Here is a 20,040-nt window from a genome sequence, read left to right as displayed (position 1 = left end):
GATTACTGAGATTATTCAGATTGAGTCTGCCTGCACACTACCTACATGTGGATGACATCACATAGCAATAAAGAAACATCTCTGGCCAAGAGGAGTGATATAAACCTAATGAGTCTTATGAGAATATCAGGAGAACCAAGAAACAAAGGGTACAGTCATGGCCATGGAGCCCACATGAAATATTAAAGGATTACTTGAATAAAATAAAAGGGACAAGAAGGCTAGATTCTGAGATTATTCCTGATGTTATCGCACTATTTACTGAATTTCATCCCAAGCTACCATGACAAAATATATCAGCTAATGAATGGAAGAAGGAAGACTATGAACAGATGCCTCTATTCACTGTCATATCCGAATAGTATCCCACAGTTTCTATGACACTTAACCACAGCAAATTTGGACTTAATGGTATACTTAAACACCTACAGCAAGAACTAGCTAAAGAGTTAAAAATGAACTTAAAGGTAAAAAGGAGGCATAGTAGTCTATTGGAAAGAGAATAAAGAATGCAATTAGTTGGATAATTTATACTATCAATATTTTTAAGCCTTGACATAAGGTTATAGATACAATGAGAAAACATTTCAAACTATGTATGTAAAGGTACATATCAAGATGAAGTTTCAATAACATTGAAAGCAAGTTTTCTCAGTGCTTTATGTGTAGTTTCCTAACACAATGTCCACTGTGTAGACATTAATTTTTATAAAGAAGGCTTAGTTCATTCTACATGCCAAAAATCTTGTTTCCTTGCCCCTGTTTTTCAAATAAGCTTAAACTTGATAGTTATACTTGGTAAGTCCTCCTGTTTTACTGTCCTTGATCTTTAGTTTTCTTCCTACTCATGTGTTTTTAAAATTTTCTCTTCTTTAATTTACATGTTTTTAAACTGCTTTTCCTTAAATTTTTGTTGTTGTTGTTTAGTAAAGCGATCTGTACTATACTCTTTTCCAAATGTCAATTTTCTGCTAAGAAGACCTGCTTCACATCATGTAGCAGTGGTGTGCTGGCAAATGTTTAACAGAAATAGCTGTAATTTGTAGCATTTGCTGAATTCCATGGTGAAAATATTCCCACCAAGGCCTATTTCAAGATACCAGTGTGATGTCACTGAACTCAGGATTGAGTAGAGATACACACACAATTAGCTCTCACAAGCCACTGAAAGCCAGCTCTAACATATCACTGATAGACTATTATTTTGTTTATTTATAACCAGGGGAAAACTCTTCCTGATGATTATCTCCTTAATGTTTTTTTTTCTTGTATAAGAGTATGCTTTCTTGAAAAATCATACACAGTTCTGTCATTATTTTACCCCCCAGCATGGGGCTTATTAGTTCAATTCTTCCATATTTTCCACAGAAATTCCAGTTCCTTATCTTATTCCATTCTACTGATCCAGTCTCATTATTTACTTTTATTCCACTCAAAGTAGCCTCTCCAGTGCCCAAAACAAACAAACCCAAAACAGAACCACCCACAATTCTAAGAAGTCTTAACGTCTTTATCTATGTATTTTTACTACAAGAGATAAATCCTTTCCTTTGGTTTTAGCTTGCCAAAATCTCATTTTTATTCAAGTCCAAGAAAGGTTAATATCTATTATAATATCTATTAAAATATTTCTCCATCCTCATAGTTAAAAACAAAGGGTCCTATATTATATTCCCAAAGTATTTTGTTTATATTGTTTTTACTTTTATTTGTATTAGAAGTTTTGGAAATAAAATATATGTCCAATAAAAGACTAATGAATGAAAGGGCAGATAAATGAATGCCATAACATGTTTGTTTCACCACTGAAAAGAAATGCTTTCTCTCTTTTATTGGTAATCAGAACCCTCTGAAGTATCTAGGTTTCCAGCTCACATTCCTTTTAACACCTTCTGAAAAGCCTAAAGACAAACAATATGTGAGATGTACACAATGGAGTTTTGAATTATCCAGATAACTTCTCCTTTATTTGGCATTTGCTAAAAAAGATAAACAAACAAAAAAATCCACCTATCACTTTGGCTCCATTTCTCATAAGCCTTGTAAATACAAGAAATGCAACATATCTACAATGGAAAGTATCTTCAAATATTATTTTCCAAAACATTTTTATTCTCTTTAGATTATTCATACATTCCCTTTCAGAGCATGGATATGTTTCATAATCTAAGAGAAAACCATGGAAAAAACATTGTTCTGTATTATCATACAGTGTCCCTGTATTCAATTCTCCCTTTCTCTACTCATGAATTCCAACAATTTAAGAGCTTACAGGCTTTGCCAGATTCACACCAATTCCCCAATGGAGTCAGTCATACATAATCTGAAGGATGAAAAGATGGCAACACTACTTCTTTATTCAAAATCTAAAAAAAACAACCCCCTGATGACCAACTTGCATAATACCATCTCAAAAGTTCACCTCAGGGGTGGGTGTCAACACCTACTACAGTCAGTCCAAGTGACTTTTTCAGCATCTTTAGAGCAAAAAGTCACCTTGGGAAGATTATGAAAACACACAACCACTAAGTGTAGTCACTGTTTCTGAAATCCAAGTCAGATGAAAGCAGCTGAGGCTACTCGACAGGAGACAGCAGTTATTATGAAGAAGAGAAAGGAGAAAAAGAAAAGGAGAGAGAGAGGAAGACTGGAAGGGAAGGAAGGAAGGATGGATGGAAGGAAGGAAGGAAAGAGAAAGCAAGAAAGAAAGAAAGAAAGAAAGAAAGAAAGAGGAAAGAGAGAAAAGAAATAAGGGAGGGAAGAGGGGAGAGGGAGGGAAGAAGGGATAGAGAGAAGAGGCGGGAAAAAGGAAGGAAAAAAGGGATGGACGATGGAAGGAGTAAAAGCCAAACCTTAATAAGAGTTAATGAGATTTAAAAAAAAAAGCTATAATTGATACTTTGATAGCATTTTATGGTGACAGATAGTAGCTCCACTTGTGGTGAGCACAGCATAACATATAGAGAAGCTGAATCACTATGTTACACCCCTGCAACTAAGGTTAACATTGTTTGTCAACTGTACTCAAATAAGAAAACATTTTTTAAAAAGAAGAAAGAAAAAAATTGCCATAAACTCAAATATAAATGGTGAACCTTTAATACCAGAGGCTGTAGCATCATCCCAACAGCTTCCATGTCTACAGCAATTTGTTTTTTTTTTTTTTTAATCTAACAAGCTTAAAACTGTCATTTATTCTGTTTTGACAGGTGGCCTTTTAATGGCCCTGTTTTCAACTTACTACCCAAGGCTCTTCCTCCTATATGTCCTCTCCTATCTTACCTGCCTGAAGTTTTTCAATGTTTTTGTTTTAGATTCCATAGGAATGCCAAGGGCTTAAGCTTTTCTCACCTTTTGGGGAAATTTCTTTCAGGGGAAGCAACCCAGGGTGCTGTTAATTGGCTTTGCATAACAGTAGGCAAATCTGGCCTCAAAGTAACTGTGCCATTGTTTGCTAGCCAGCACAAATGCAGAGTACCAAAATCAGTTTCTCTGAGAACCTCGCAGATGTTTCTATTACTAATTCTAAAAATGATGTAACTATTTTCATAAGGATCACTGATGCCATTTCAAGCAACCGGATTCTTCTCATTTAGATAGTCACTTCTGTTTCTTGCAAACCCCAAGCTAGTGTTTTTAAGTGCTTCATTGAAGAAGTTCAAAAATATTCATCATACACTTGATTGGATTGGTAAGTCTAAATTCTGAACTTTGCCAAGAAAAAGAAAAAAATGGATTTCTGGTAGGTCTTCAAAATCAGTTGCCTCAAGGAATTTTCTGTACCATGCTCAAATTAGCTTTAATCCAATAGTATATTATTTTGATTGACCTTGTGCCTATTTCTTTAAAGAAGAGCTAAAAGACATTTTGCTAATTAGATCACTTTCATCATAAAAATATTTAAAAAGAAAAATACCTATTTTGGTTGCATCACTCAGATAACTTAATTTTTTAAAAATCAAGTTTTTTGGTACCCATCTATATATTTACACTAAGATGCAGGCCAAGAGTTCCTGCTGATTTTATAATTCCTTTGGGTTATGTAATACATATTATTCTACTGATAATAAGTCATACGAAGCAGCATTTTGCTGTATTGACATGGCTTGGCCAAGAACAACAAGGAAAAGAAACAGCATTCAAAAAACTGGCAAAATGTTTATGAATTCTAATCCTCTGCACATGAATAAATACATCTGACAAAGTGCAGAGTCCTTCAAAAAGGCCCTTCTTGACCTTCCTAATTTGAGTTCAATTTCATGTTCAGTGTTGAGAAGCCAAAGTAGGTTCTGCCAATGTTTTAAGCTCAAGCTTTACTATATTTTGCTATTTGTAAAAGTGAAATCCCAGATAATAAGTTATAATTGCCCTATTAATCACTTGAAAAGGGAGTTTGGAGGGAAATTGGGATTTGAAATTGCAATAATTGGTAACTGAAAGATTTTTTAAAAAATTTTCTTACCTAGACTTTACTATGTGAAATCATTGTGAAAACTACATGTATGCACTTTTCAAAATGGTGAGGTACATGCAATATGCCTTATTATATATCGCTTTTTCTAAAAGAATGAAATCTAAAACTTCAATGCAGTCATTCTGTTAGTCATGATGACCTCTGAACTGAAAAATATATAGAAAGCCAGACCTTGGATTATAAATTATATTGTCAATGAAAGTGAGAAGAACTCTTTGTTTCTTAAGTTGTTTCAAGTATTACGTTTTCATTTCCTTTTTTCAAATGAATTATGCACAACACACATGTATTTTTCTTCCATTTTTCATTAAAAAAAATCCTTCTTTCCCTAAGCTTTGTTCTTCTGCATACTGATAGACATGACACACCAAAATTTACCTTTCAAAGTTCAATACACCAAATCCATCTGTTTCCCTTAAAGAATCTTGTGGGAAATTTATAATTTCATTTATACTCTGAAGAATTCTCAATAGAAAAAGTACAGAAAACCAGAGATTATTTAAATTTGTTTTCCCTTAGCTCATAATACACCAATTTTAGATTGTGCTTATGCAATTAAAAATAACCAATGAAAAAAGACAAGGTAATATTTAAGGTATTATAATAACTAAATCAAATTTACTATAAGACATCCAGATATTACAGTTGATTAAAGAGTTAATATAGCTGAAAACAAGCATTTCAGTCATTGTTTACTGGAATTTTTAGTACCTATACATCCATATGGTCATGTTTAAGATTGACCAATGACATTTTTATCCTTTCCTCTATCTTAAGCCTGGTCTTTCTAAAAATGCAGAGAAAGGGTATAGAAAGGTTTGCGAATAGATCTCAAACTTTAAATTAGGGGACATTGTTCTAGTGTCACTAATTGCTATATGAAAACAATCTATTTGATCTCTAGGGATAGCTCGTATAATAAAATGACCAAAGATATCCTATCCTGGTCAAAAGGTCCAGCAGTGGAAGGAAGGTACAAAACACAACCATTTAACTCCACACAATGGACTTCAATATGTTCTGAAACAGAGTCCTCTCTTAAAGAAAGAGACCACCAAAAAAAAAAAAAATTATTCCATTCTCATTGGTAATCCTCCCTTGGAAGAATAAAGTAGGCCAAGTGTAGTGATTACCAGCACAAAGAAACAGAATTTCATTTGAATGGATGTGCTCAAAGAGAGCCAGTGAAATCCATAATTTCCTTTCACATAGTTGGAAAAATAGTTGGCTTTTGCAACTGGGTTAACATTTCTTTCTAGGCAGGTCAATCATCCATGGAGCCACAATCCACAACCTACTGTGATTTTCTGCACATCTGGCATAAGCCTTTATAATGTAAATATTAAAACCAGTCTGCTTCTCTAAAATGTTTCCACATTTAAAATCAAATAAGTAAGCTGTGACTAAAGGTGAATATGCAAAATATGTTTTCTGGTAGGCATAGGGCAGCTCAACACTAACTGATAAACCTTTAATACAGTAAACACCCAAACATTATTTTTGACATTATTTGTTCATAGGAAACTCAGAAAGACTAATATTTAGAAAATATTAGACACTCTGAACTATGTGTGATCTGAAATAACAATCTACTAATAAGAACACTAATCATTAGATAGCTACATCTTTTAGGTTATTGTCTTATCTAAAATTATACAATAGAGAAAAGACTTAAAGAGTGCTCAAGCTTTCTTTCTCATATTTTCCTTAAAATAAAAAAATGTACATATTTATCTCAATAAATATGGCACAATAATCAAGTTGAAGCACTACAGACTTGTAAGATAATGATGACAATAAAACTTGCATGTTCAGCAGGCAGATGAGAAAATACTTTTTTCCCCTTCATAAATACTATAGGCAAAAGCTTAAGTTACTGTTAAAAGTAATATACATGACAGATTTAAAAAAATATTTTGTATATGTTTATTTCTTAAGTAGTCACATTGCAAGTTCATGAAAGAAAGTAAAACCTAAAACAGTCTTAACACTTGTAAACATTCACTATAAATAAAAAGAATTGGTAACATTAAGGAATATATATAAACTGAAATATTTGTTGACTTGCAATTAATTAGTTCAAAAGTTTGCCATAATCTGAAAGTGAACCTAAAGGTAATGTGATCTGATGTCTACAGAGTAATCAGAAAAATATGTTGCAATTTAGTCACATAATGTGAAAGAAAAAAAAATCATGTTTGGCAATGCAAATTCAAGTTCAAAATTTGGATCTAATGCATTCTAGCTGCATGACTTTGAAAGGATTTCTCCAACCTGTTTGAGACTCATTATCACCATCTCTAAGATGGGAATAATATCTATCCCTAGAGAATTCATAAATAAACAGAAAAAGGTTGTCAAGGTTTTTAAAACTCCAGACCAAATGGTGATATAGGAGACTCCTAAATTTCCCATCATTCCATGGATGCATCAAATGTACATCTGTACATGGAACAATTCCCTCTGAGAGAAATCCAGAAACTAGCTGTGTGACTCCTATGCATTGACCAAATGAGAAAATACCCCATCAAAATGGGTAGGAAAGACTGAGATAATCCTTCACCATAAACCCCACGACCAACACAGCACCATACAATTGGGAGGGAACCCCCAAATCCCAGCTTTTCCTGAAAAATAAGTGGTTTGGACCACACATCCAAAACCCCAACTTTTAAGGCTCCCACCTATAGAATGGGGTCCCCAAACATGTAGCTCTGAACGCCAACAGGGCTTGTGTTTATGAGTCCCACAGGATACGGCAAACAAATAACATTTCTTAGGTGTGGGAGAAGAGCTATACCCCAAGGCTCAGCACAGAGAGAGCACGCAAAAAATCTCCCATCTCCCCATTTTTCTTGGAAATATCTTGACCACACACTTTATAAATTGCTACCTGAGGAATCTGATTTCTAATTAGCACACATCAATGTGCTGAGCGTGATTCTCCCTAGAGCCTAAAAATGCTGGTTAGGCATTTCTCCTGCCTTCTCCCTCTGGTTCCCTCCAGCAATAAAACCAAGTAACCATTATCTCTCTGGAAGGAGTCTATTCACACATCTAGCACCCCAACTTTTATGGCTCTCACCCAAATAATGGGCCCCTAAATCATGTAGCTCTGAGAGCAAAGAGTACCTGTGTTCATGAGTCCCTGGGGACTACAGCAAACAAATAAGGAGTTTTTAAATAGGCATAGGAGCACTGCCCATCTCCACCCCCATGTCTATACACCCAGGCTCAGCACAGAGAGAACAGACAAAAATGTTCATTTCACAGTGTCTCCCTGGAAGGGGTTTGACTACACAATTTCCCAGCTGCTATCTATGGATCTAGCTTCTATTTAACCTAAATGTAGGTGCTGACTGTGATCCTCACCTTAGGGACAATGATAGATCTTGGCATATTGTCAACTAAGGGGAGCCACTAACAACAAAGAGTGTGGCTTGAACAATCACAAAGGCTTAAGAAGTAACAAGGAGCTTGGGCTGAGCTGATTGATGAAGTTCATCTCCTAGAAGAGACCATTCTGTCAAGACTAGGAGAGGTGGACGTTTTACCTCATGTGCAGAAACCAACAAGGAGAGTTAAAGAAAAGGAAGAAACAGGGGAATATATTATAAACAAAAGAAGACAAACTCGAGAAACTGATCTTAATGAAATGGAGATAAGATTTACCCCACAGAATATTCAAAATAACAGCTGTGAAGATGGTCATTGAAGTGAGGACAACAACACATGAACAAAATGATCATAGAAGATCAACAGAAATATTCAAGAGCAGACTAGATCAAATGGAAGAAAAGATCAGTGAACTGAAAGACAGGGCAGTGAAATTCACCCAGTCAAAAAAGCAAAAAGAAAAAAAAAAGGATGCAAACAGTAAAGATAGCTTAAAGGACTTATGGGACACCATCAAGCAAATCAACATATACATTATAGGAGTTCCATAAGGAGAAGAGAAATGGCCAGAAAGCTTGTTTGAAGAAATAGTGGTTAAAAACTATCCCGGGGAGAGAAACAGACATTCAAATATAGAAATCCCAAGAGTATCAAATTAGATGGATGTAAAGAGATCAACACCAAGTCACATGAAGTTGTCAAAAGTTAAAAACAAAGAGAGACTCTTAAAAACAGCAAGAGAAAAGCAACTTGTCACAGATAGGGAGTCTCATTAAGATTATTAATGGATTTTTCAGCACAATACTTAATGACCAGAAAGAAGTTGGACGATATATTCAAATTGCAGTAAGAAAAAAACTGCTGATCAAGAATATTCTACCCAACAGAGCTGTCATTAAGAATTGAAAGGCAGATACAAATTTACAATAAAAAACAGAAGTGTTCATTATCACTATAACATCACATTGCCCTTATAAGAGATGTTAAATTGAGTTCTTCAAAGCTGAAACGAAAGAATGCTAATTAGTAACCTAAAAACATATGAAAGTATAAAACTCACTGATACAGGCAAATACATAATTAAATTCAGAATACTCTAATATTATAATGACAGAGGGAAATCACTTAAAACTCAAGTGTAAAGGTTAAAAGAAAAAAGTATTAAAAATAGCTATAACTACAATAACTTGTTAAAGAATACACAATATAAAAAGCTATAAATTATGATATCAAAAACAATCATGGGAGGCGAGTTTAAAAATGTAGAGTTTCTGTTATACATTAGAGTTAGGATGTTACCAGCTTAAAATACACAATTATACATATAAGATTTTTGCAAGCCTCATGGTAATGACAAAGCAAAAGCCTACAGAAGTATGCAAAGAGAAAGAAAGAGAAATTAAAACATACCACTACAGGAAGTCATCAATTCACGAAGAAAGACAGTATGAAAAGAAGAAAGGAACTACAAAACTGCCAGAAAAAACAAGATGGCAAAAGGAAGCCTGCATAAATTTATGCAGTTAAATTTATTGGACTAAATTCTTTAATCAAAAAACACAGAGTGGCTGAATAAATACAAAATAAGACCTAACTATATGCTACCTACGGGAGAATCACTTCAGTTTTAAGTACACAGAGATTGAAAATGAAGAGATAGGAAGATATTCCATGCCAATGAAAATGAGAAGAAAGCAGGGGTAGGTTTGCTTGTATCAGAAAACAAAAACAAAAACAAAAACAACTGTAAGGTAAAAACTGTAACATGAGAAAAAGAAGGTCATTATATGATGACAAAGGGGTCAATTCATCAAGAGTATATAACAATTGTCATATTTATGCACCCAACATAGAAGAAGTAAACTTATAAAGCACATATTAACAGATGTAAAGAAAGAAACAGACAAAAATACAATGATATTAGGGGACTTTAATACCCCACTCTCAATAATGGATAGATCAGCCAGACAGAAAACCAATATAGAAACAATAGACTTTATGTGTTAGACCATGTGGACCTAACAGACATATACAAAACATTTTATCCAATAGCAGCAGCAAATACATTCTTCTCAAGCACATATGGGACATTCTCTAGGACAAATCACGTATTAGGCCATAAAACCAGTCTTAACAAATTTTAAAAGACTGAAATCATCCCGCATTCCAAGTATATTGAAAACTCACAGATATGTGGTAATTTAACCACATGCTCCTGAACAACCAACGGGTCAAAGAAATCAAAAGAGAAATTTCAAAAACTCTTGAGACAAAAGAAAATGGAAACACAACACACCAAAACTTATGGGATGCAGCAAAAGTAGTTCTAAGAGGGATATTTATAGTGACAAATGATTACATCAATAAAAAAAGGAAGATCTCAACAGACAACCTATCTTTATAGGTTGTGATAAATTACATTGTGATACATTACATTAACAAAATGAAAGATAAAAGTCATATGATCATCTCAATACATTCATACAAAGCATTTGACAAAATTCAACATCCTTTCATGATTAAAAATGCTCAACAAATTTAGAATAGAAGGAGCATACCTGAACATAATAAATAGTATATATAACAAGCCCACAGCTAACACCATACTCTAGGATCAAGAAAAGACAAGGATGCCTACTTTTGCTACTTTTATTCAACATAGTAACTACAATCTACAACATAGTAAAAGCAAATAAGCAAGAAAAAGAAATAAAAGGCATCCAAATTGGAAAAGAAGAAGTAAAATTGTCTCTACTCAGAGATAACACAATAAGTATGGAAAACCCTAAATATTCCACCATAAAACTATTAGAATTAATAAATTCAGTAAAGTTGCAGGATGCAAATCAACATTAAAAAATCAGATTTTATATACTAACAATGAACTATCTGAAGAAGAAATACAACAATCCCATTTGCAATGGCATCACAAACAATAAAACACTCAGAGATAAATGTATCCAAGGAAAGGTGTATACACCAAAAACTGTAAGATATTGATGAAAGAAATTGAAGAAGACACAAATAAATGGAAAGATATCCCATGCTCATGGATAAGAGTTAATATTATTAAAATGTTCATACTGCTCAAAGCAATCTATGGATTCAATGAAACCCTTATCAAAAGGCATTTTTTACAATAGAAAAAAACAATCCTAAAACTCATATGAAATCACAAAGACCCCAGAGAGATGAAGAAATCTTGAGAAAGAATAATAATGCTGGAGTCACTATACTTCTTGATTTCGAGTATACTGTAAGTAATCAATGCTACTAGCATTAGAAACACATACACAGATTAATGGAACAGAAGAGAGGGCCCAAAGTAAACTCATGCACATGTGGTAAATTAATCTGTAACTAAATATCTGGGAATATACAATGGGGAAGGAATAGTCTCTTCAATATATGGTATTGGTAAAACTGAACAGCCATACACAGAAGAGTAAAACTGGACCCCTATCTTATATCATACACAAAAATAAATTTAAAATGGATTAAAAACTTAAATGCAAGATTTGAAGCCATAAACTCTTAGGGGAAAACTTAGGGGATAATCTCCTTGACATGGGCCTTGGTAATGTTTTTTTTGGATCTGACACCAAAAGTAAAGGCAACAAAAGGAAGCCAATGAACAAACAAACAGATGGTGTGACTACACCAAGCTTAAAAGCTTTTGCTCAGCAAGGGTAAATAAAATGAAAAGGTAACCTATGGAATGGGAGAAAATATTTGCAAACCATGTGTCCAATGAGAGGTTAATATCTAAAATATACAAAGAACTCATACAAGTCAATAGCAAAAAAACCCAAAAAACAAAAAACAAAGGCAAACCCCCAAATAAATCAATTAAAATGGGCAGAGAATCTAATTAGATGTTTTTTCCAAAGAAGACATATAAATAAATGGCCAACATGTATATGAAGAGGTGCTCAATATCACTAATCATCAGGAAAATGCAAATCAAAACCACAATGAGATATTACCTCATGCATTAACAAAGAGAAAAGAGATAAATGCTGGTGAGGATGTGGAAAGCAGGTAAGCTTTGTGCACTGTTTTTGGGAAGGTATGATGTATAGCCACTATGGAAAACAGTAGGAGATTCCTCAAGAAACTAAAACTACCACATGATCCAGCAAACTCACTTCTGGGTATACAACCAAAGGAAACAAAATCACTACCTTGAAGAGATATCTGTACTCCAATGTTTACTGCAGAATTATTTATGATAGTCAAGGTACAAAAACAACCTAAAAGTCCATCAACAGATAAGTGGAAAAATGTGGCATTTATATCTGCATATGATAGAATATTATTTAATTTTTTAAAAAGAAGATAATTTGTCATTTTTGACAAAATGGTTAAAACTGGAGGGCATTATACTAGGTGAAATAAATTGGACATAGAAAAAAATATTGTATGGTATCACTTATGTAGACCTCCCCCCGCAAAAAAAAAAACAGTAGTTGAACTCATAGAGTCAGAGAATAGTGGTTGCCAGGGGCCAGAGGGATGGGGAGAACAGGCAGAGTTTAGTAAATGGTTTTAAACTTTCAGTTACAAAATGAATAAGGAATGAGGATCTAATGTATTAGATGATGACTATAGTTCATAATAATGTATCATATAATTAAAATTTGTTAAGAAAGTAGAACTTCAGTGTTCTCACCAAACAAACAAAACCGGAAAGTAAGTATGTGAGGTAATGAATGTGCTAAATTAATTTCATGGAGGGAATCATTTCATAATGTATACATATATCAAATCATCACACTGTATATATTTTTTTGAAGTAATAGTACTTGCCTTTTAATTTTTTTTTTAATGTTTATTTATTTTTGAGAGAGAGAGAGACAGAGCATGAACGGGGGAGGGGCAGAGAGAGAGGGAGACACAGAATCTGAAACAGGCTCCAGGCTCTGAGCCATCAGCCCAGAGCCCGATGCGGGGCTTGAACTCACGGACCGCGAGATCGCGACCTGAGGTGAAGTCGGACGCCCAACCGACTGAGCCACCCAGGCGCCCCCACACTGTATACTTTAAATGTATTACAGTTTTGTTTGCCAATTATATCTCAATAAAGCTGAAAAAATTTTAAGAAGCTTTATTTTCTCACTTGAACTGACACAATCCTATGGAAAATTTCAAGAGAAATTTTCTTTATTTCTTTTTCAGTATTTCACTGCATATTTAGTTGTGTCAGTATACAAAGCATTTCTCTTCCCAAGGGTTATTTGTAGTTATAAAAAAAATTTTTAATGTTTATTTATTTTTGAGAGAGAGAGAGAGAGACAGAGACAGAGCATGAGTGGGGGAGGGGCAGAGAGAGAGGGAGACACAGAACCCAAAATAGCTCCAGGCTCTGAGCTGTCAGCACAGAGCCCAATGTGGGGCTCAAACCCACAAACCATGAGATCACGACCTGAGCCGAAGTTGGACGCTCAACCGATTGAGCCACTCAGGCATCCCTATTTTTTACTTATTTATTAAGCTTGCAAATAACCTGATTGAGGGAAGGGCTATGTGGATTAACTGGACAAAAATTATACCATATAACAAGAGTACATGTAAACTTCTGAAAGCTTACCTTCTTTCTTAAAACTGTAAGAGCAACATTGCACTTTCTGATTACATGAGATTAAAAAAAAATTAAAATTATGTATGCATGATTTCCTAGTCCTTTACCCCTACCCTACTATACTTTTAATGATTTTTACCTCATTTCCTAGAAGGGCATTTACACAGGCTTCTGAGGCATCGCAGATGGCTGTGAGATCATGTCCTCCTTCTAGAGCCAACACCACATGTCCATCAGCCAATGTCATCAATTGCTTCGTCAAATGACCAAAGCCTACCATAACACAAACAACATTTCAGAGTATTAAATCAAAAGAGAATATTACTAGAATCTAATATTGATTGAGCATTTATTCTGTGTGTCTCCTTTCTCAGCACTTTCCATGGACTAACTCATTTAATACTTATAATAATTTGATAAACTAGGTGCTATTATTATCTATATTTTATATATGAGGGAACCAAAATCCAAGATCCAACAGCTAAGAAGTACCACAACCAAAATTTACAGCAATCAGTCTGGTTGCTCACCAGTGCACAGTACTGCCTTTCATAACACATTCTATATGTACCTGCATAAAAAATTTGAATAGCATTTGGCAAGTGTAAATAAGGTCAATAATCTCATTTGCTGGACTTCTGTTTATTGTTTCCATCATCTGCTTTTACTTTATTATATAAAAGGAAATTTTTTCATATCACCTCAAATTAACTATGTTAGATTTTATAGACATCCCTTTATGATTAATCAATTAATTTGATTACAGAGTTAATAAATTAAAAAAAATAACATCTCTCTATATTATAAAGTATAATGATGTGCAAAACATCTGTTCACTCACTTTCTAGTTTAAGGAAAATAATGTTAATAATACTTTTGAAGCTTCTTGTATATTGTATTAACATCCCTCCTCTTCTTCTGGGAAATCAGGACCATGAATTTGTGGTGATAATGCTTTTGCTTTTTTTGTGTTTTTTTTTTTTACTTTATAAAAGCGGTTTTCTATTTTCACAACTTGCTCTTTTTATACAATATCTTCTTAGCTCATCTCTGTTGACAAATGTAGCTATAACTCTTTGCTGTCCAGTAGGTCATATTATGCATATACAAGAATTCATTTACCCAATCTCCTGATGACAGATATTAGCATTTTTGTTATTACAACACCCCAGTGTTTTATTATTACAATGCCTCCATGAATGTTCTTATATCACTCTTGTGGTTCACATGTGCAACAGTGGAGTGAAATCTCTATGGCTTAAAATCTGCTAAATAATACCAGATTATTTGTAAAATGTTATATAATCAATCCCCACTCTGAGAAGCAGTGTATATAAAAATTCTAGTTCAGTCACATCTTTGCCAATATTTGGTATAACTTACCAAATAAGTGAATGAATCATGGCATCGTATTGCGGTTTCATTCAGTTTCAGGAAAGACCTTTCTATTTCTACTTTGAATTAAAGTTTTTATTACAAATAGGTGTTAAATTATTTACACCACAATGAGATGTTTTTCTCCTATAATTTCATAGTGTTGTAACATTAATATTATTAATATTAAGCCATCATTAAATTTATAAAGCAAAATAAACTTGGTTATGATGTAATTATCTGTTTTGTACACAGTTGGATTTGTTTTGCTAGTGATTTGTTTAGGATTTTTTCACCTATGTTCATGAATGGGGTTAATCTATAACTTTGCACTCCTGTATTGACCATGTTGAATTTTGATGTGGTTGGGACCCCCTTTTTCCATGATCTCATTCTAGAAAGTTGGGTAGAAATCTTCCGTAAAACCATTTGAGTTTTGTGGTTTCTTTGAGGAAGATTTTTAACTATTGAAAAAAATTTTTTGGAGATTATAGGGCTACTCATGCTTTCTATATCTTCATAAGTTACATTTTTCTAGAAATTTGTTTAATTGTTCAAATTTATTGAAATAATGTTATTTATTTTCCTATTTTGGAATTCCAATTAGATATATGTGGTTACTGTCATTATATCCTCAATGTCTCATAAGGTTTCTTTCATATTGTGTATGTCTCTTTCTGTCCTGCATTAGAGGTATTTTAATTTTAGATCTACTTTCTAGCCTTTCTTTTTCCAGATGTGTCTAACCTGCTGTTTAACATTTATACTGGTATTTTCATTTCAGTGATTATGTTGTTCAATTACAGATGTCCTATTTGGTTAGATTTCATAACTTCTTAGTTCCTTTTATAGTTTGTTAGTCTTTGCTCATTTCTTCATTCTATTTCTTTACCCATTATTATTATATATCCTGTATCTGTTATTCAAAGTCTTTAGAGCCTCGTCTTACTATTTATTTTTCTGATGATTCACCCTCATTGTCTTAATTCTCTCTCTTCTGTGTTTTGAGGTGTTTTTGTTTTTGTTTTTGTTTTTTTTTGAGCCCATATACACTGGAACTTCCTATGTGAGAAGTTTTTGAAGCCTTAATTGAACTTGATATTTATTTTTGAAACGTGGGTTGAGTGTGATTTTGTTTGCTTCTACTGGATGGCTGGGATACCATCAGCTAGGATCAATTTTAAATTCTTAGATTAAAGGGACTCTTTTTTAATGCACAATTATTGTAAATGTGGACTCCAAAACTTGATTACAAATTCTCATGGAAAAAAAATAGTTTTTCCCTTTTTATTTCTTTTGAAATTTCCTCCAGTATAGCCCTAGCTAAGATAGACTTATAGTTTTATTCATCAGAATTTCCTCTTCCATTCACCCTTTTTCTTACAGTTGGCCCTTTCTCCTACCTTTATGTTGGTCTCCAATAAAAACCTCTCCCTTCAGAGGCCCAAGACTTTGACTCCCTTTCCCAGTATGTAGTAGTCTATTAATGTTCAAGCTCTATCCAGCTGGAGAATTTGGGATAGCCCAGGTTAGCCAACAGCTATAGTATTTGCTCACCTTCCTTCATCTTTTTGGAAATCATTCATAGTTTTAAAAAGTAGTTTTGATATTTTCATGTAGAAGTGTTTCAGGATGTATAGACTCTCATAATGCCAGATGTAAATGTCTCTCATTCAACATAAAAAAAATGTAACATTGTATCCAACCTGTCCAATTTTAAGGACAATTGCAAAAAAATAAAATAAATGAAAAGAAATAAAACCATGTGCTCAATATGGCATTTCATTTTTAAAATATGGTTTAAGAACTTGTAAGGAATAAAAATTTTAGTTTTAAATCAATTATATTTTTAATAATTAACAGGCTTTATTTTTTAAAGCAGTTTGGATTTAAAGAAAAATTGAGCAGAAAGTACAGAGCATTCAACTATACTATCCCACCCCTTTGCTATCATTTCCTCTATAACTAACATCTTGCATTGTTAATGTGGTATATTTTCTATAATTGATAAGCCAGTGTTGATATATTATTGTTAATAAAAGTCAACGGTTAGGATTCACGCTTTGTGCTGTATGGTTCTGTGAGTTTTGACAAATGCATAATGGCATGTATCTACCATTATAGTATCATTTAGAATAGTTTCACTGCCCTAAAAAGCCCTTGTTGTCAACCTATTTATTCTTCCTATTCACCCTTCAACACTTGCAAACCAATGATCTTTTTTGTCTTTATAGTATTGTCATTAATTTTTCCATGTTTACATTAATTCAATTTTTAGCTTCTTGCATTATCCATTCTAAAGTACAAAGGACATTATTTCATTTTTCCTCATTCATATAGTACTTACAATATTTAGAATATTTCTACATCCATAAGAACTTGAAAGAATAATCTTGAATATGGAAGTGCATGCTCTGCAAGCCTGCCTGGGAGACTTATAAGCCTGACTTCTATTCTTAAGCATTGTGGGGTTTTGTTTGAAAAGAAAGGAAATTCTCAGAATAAAGTTGGTAGAACTAAATGAAAGCCTATAAAGTTGTGAAACAATGAGACCCCAAACCAAAGTATGTTGCTTCCATTTTGGAACAACAGAAAAATATCATCTTCATCCTTGGAATGCACTGAGATATCTACCCAATAAACCATAACCGTCTAGAATTTCAGTTCTGGTCTAGCACTTGAGGTTAGCCATGAATAAGATGAGTTCACTTCCCCCATTACCTTGAAGCACTTCATTGTTGATTCTATCCACTTAGCTACTACTCTGATAGAAGTCACAATAGTAATTTTATAATTACTATATGTTGCTAAATAGTTGGCAGAAATTATTCTAAAAAGTATTTTAAAATTAAATAAAAACTGTTTTCAAGCACTGCAATATTTTTCACTTCTTACGGACCGCATTACGGTACCAATAAGAGTTTTTCCACAGGTCACTTAGAAATGAGGATGGCCACACTAAACTCTACCTTCTTACCTGACTACTACAAAAAGAATGCTAAGCCTTCAGAAAATGTGATGCAAAGTTCTGATCCCTAATGCTTAGAAATGTTCAAAGTTAATAGCACATAGTAACGACTTCCAATCTAGAAAATAAAAAAGAAATACAATACTTACATACAGGCAAAAAGGTAAATATTTCTGCTAATAATATTGTGAAATATTCAGAACAGCTTTTTCTATAACCTAACCCAGGGCTATAGTGAGAGCTTAAAAACACATAATAATAAATCAAGCCAGTATGTTATATCTTTTATACTAAAGGTTCCTAACAATTGAGAATTATCTAAAGTCATTACTGAGCAGATCAAATCACATGGATTTGGAAAAAGAGAGAAAGAGAGAAAATCTCAAATCTGATTTAAGTTCACTTTTTCCTCTGGAAATAAAAAAAAAAGTCCCATAAAATACCAAATTTAGATGGGATAGTAAAAAGTGGAAGGAAAGAATGGAATGAAGCTAATGTTTGATCTCTATCCAAATTCCTCTTTCTTTTACCTACAGGGTTTATTTCCATTCACATGTTACCCATGTGATTTTGAACCACAGATTGAAGCAGCTGAACTTTTGAGTTATGCATGCACAAAACATTCAAGTGAAGTAAAGAAATGAATTTCTATAAGGCCTGTGGCCTCTCTTCCAATCAAAGTAAGGAATTCAATTATAACTGTTTAGCTTTGTTAGCCCGAGTTCTACTGTGTCCATTACTGCTGTACATATATATGAGGTATTTAAGAAGCCAAGCATGGCTATTAATGTCAAGGTATTATATTTCAGGACATGTGAGACAAAACTTTCAGTGGTGTGTGTGTGTGTCTGTGTGTGTGTGTGTGCGTGCATGAGTGTGTGTTTAATATTTTAATAGGCATAATTGCAAGCCGCATTTAATAGTTTTTACTTCTATCTTCACAAAAGGCACAAAAGCTCATCCTGCTTGTTACAGCAAACTTAGCCTGAAGAGTTGAAAAATGACAGCAGAAACCATAGCCAGTGATTTGTTTTTTCAAGGGGGTTAGTGTCCTGAGTGTGAGGGCTTGTAGAAAAAAAGTGATCAAGCAGAAAAACACATCTCTGTAACATGGTGCATCTTGGGCTCAAGCAATCACCAGATATGGTGATGGAACTGGGTTCTTAGGGTCCATATAGACCTTTAGCTTCTGGATTATTTTTGGGGGGTGGCATGGGAGTAGAGCTTAGAGAGGAACCTGTGGTGTAGCAAGATGGGCAGGCACAGGTTAGTCAGTGAAATCAGTATAGAGTCATTGAAAATCAGACTTGGCAGTCTTCCCTATTACTTTACTGCATTGACTGTGACGGCATTCTCTAAGAAATACTTCTTTCAAAGTGAAATTCGGTACCTTAAACTCTTTTGAGAAGAACTTCCAGAATGAGGCTTTAACAAAGTACTAACGCTAATATACTACTGCTGCTGCTACTACTACACTAAAGAATCCTGTGTGCAGCCTGGTTATTTTAAAGAGCATCATATTAATTTAATTTAATCAGCATTAAATGACAAGCATGAGAAGGAAGCTACATTGTAGCATGTCATTTCTTTTCATGACCAAACACAGGTGAATTGGTAACTACTAAAACTGAGACACCAATGAGCAAGAGAATTGGAAGGGCATTTTGAGTTAGAAATCTTCTGTTCAGGGGCGCCTGGGTGGCGCAGTCGGTTAAGCGTCCGACTTCAGCCAGGTCACGATCTCGCGGTCCGTGAGTTCGAGCCCCGCGTCAGGCTCTGGGCTGATGGCTCGGAGCCTGGAGCCTGTTTCCGATTCTGTGTCTCCCTCTCTCTCTGCCCCTCCCCCGTTCATGCTCTGTCTCTCTCTGTCCCAAAAATAAATAAAAAACGTTGAAAAAAAAAAATTAAAAAAAAAAAAAAAAAAAAGAAATCTTCTGTTCAGTTCTGTTGATTTACTAGATGCAAATTTAATTTTTTGCTTCTTTAAAGAATTATTAAGTAAGCTGTAAATATGTTAGTGGTTCAAATTATCAGTTTCAATTTGATTTCTTGATATTCTATGGGGTGTTACTTCTGGCCAAAATCATATTGTGTCAACAATTTTACTAGTTCAGAAAAGTAGTTTGAAATGAAAAGTTGCTCAAATAGCATTCAACAATTAAACTTTAGATATGTATTTAATAGTTAAGTCATAGGACAAAAAAGGATTCATCCTTCTAAATGGAATGTCTCTACCACTTCATCTGA

At 33.8% G+C, this 20,040-nt stretch overlaps 1 protein-coding gene across 1 annotated transcript in view; it reads right to left on the bottom strand.

The window, feature by feature from the left end:
* Window positions 1-20,040, bottom strand: part of HDAC9 (histone deacetylase 9) — a 903,132-nt gene that overhangs the window by 40,655 nt on the left and 842,437 nt on the right. The window contains exon 25 of the mRNA XM_049642883.1: window positions 13,591-13,724. Within this exon, the coding sequence (XP_049498840.1) occupies window positions 13,591-13,724 (134 nt within the window). The remainder of the gene's footprint in view (window positions 1-13,590; window positions 13,725-20,040) is intronic.

Source organism: Panthera uncia, chromosome A2 (assembly GCF_023721935.1).
Source record: "Panthera uncia isolate 11264 chromosome A2, Puncia_PCG_1.0, whole genome shotgun sequence".
Taxonomy (NCBI): Eukaryota; Metazoa; Chordata; class Mammalia; order Carnivora; family Felidae; genus Panthera; species Panthera uncia.
This window is presented reverse-complemented; position numbering and strand designations above follow the sequence as displayed.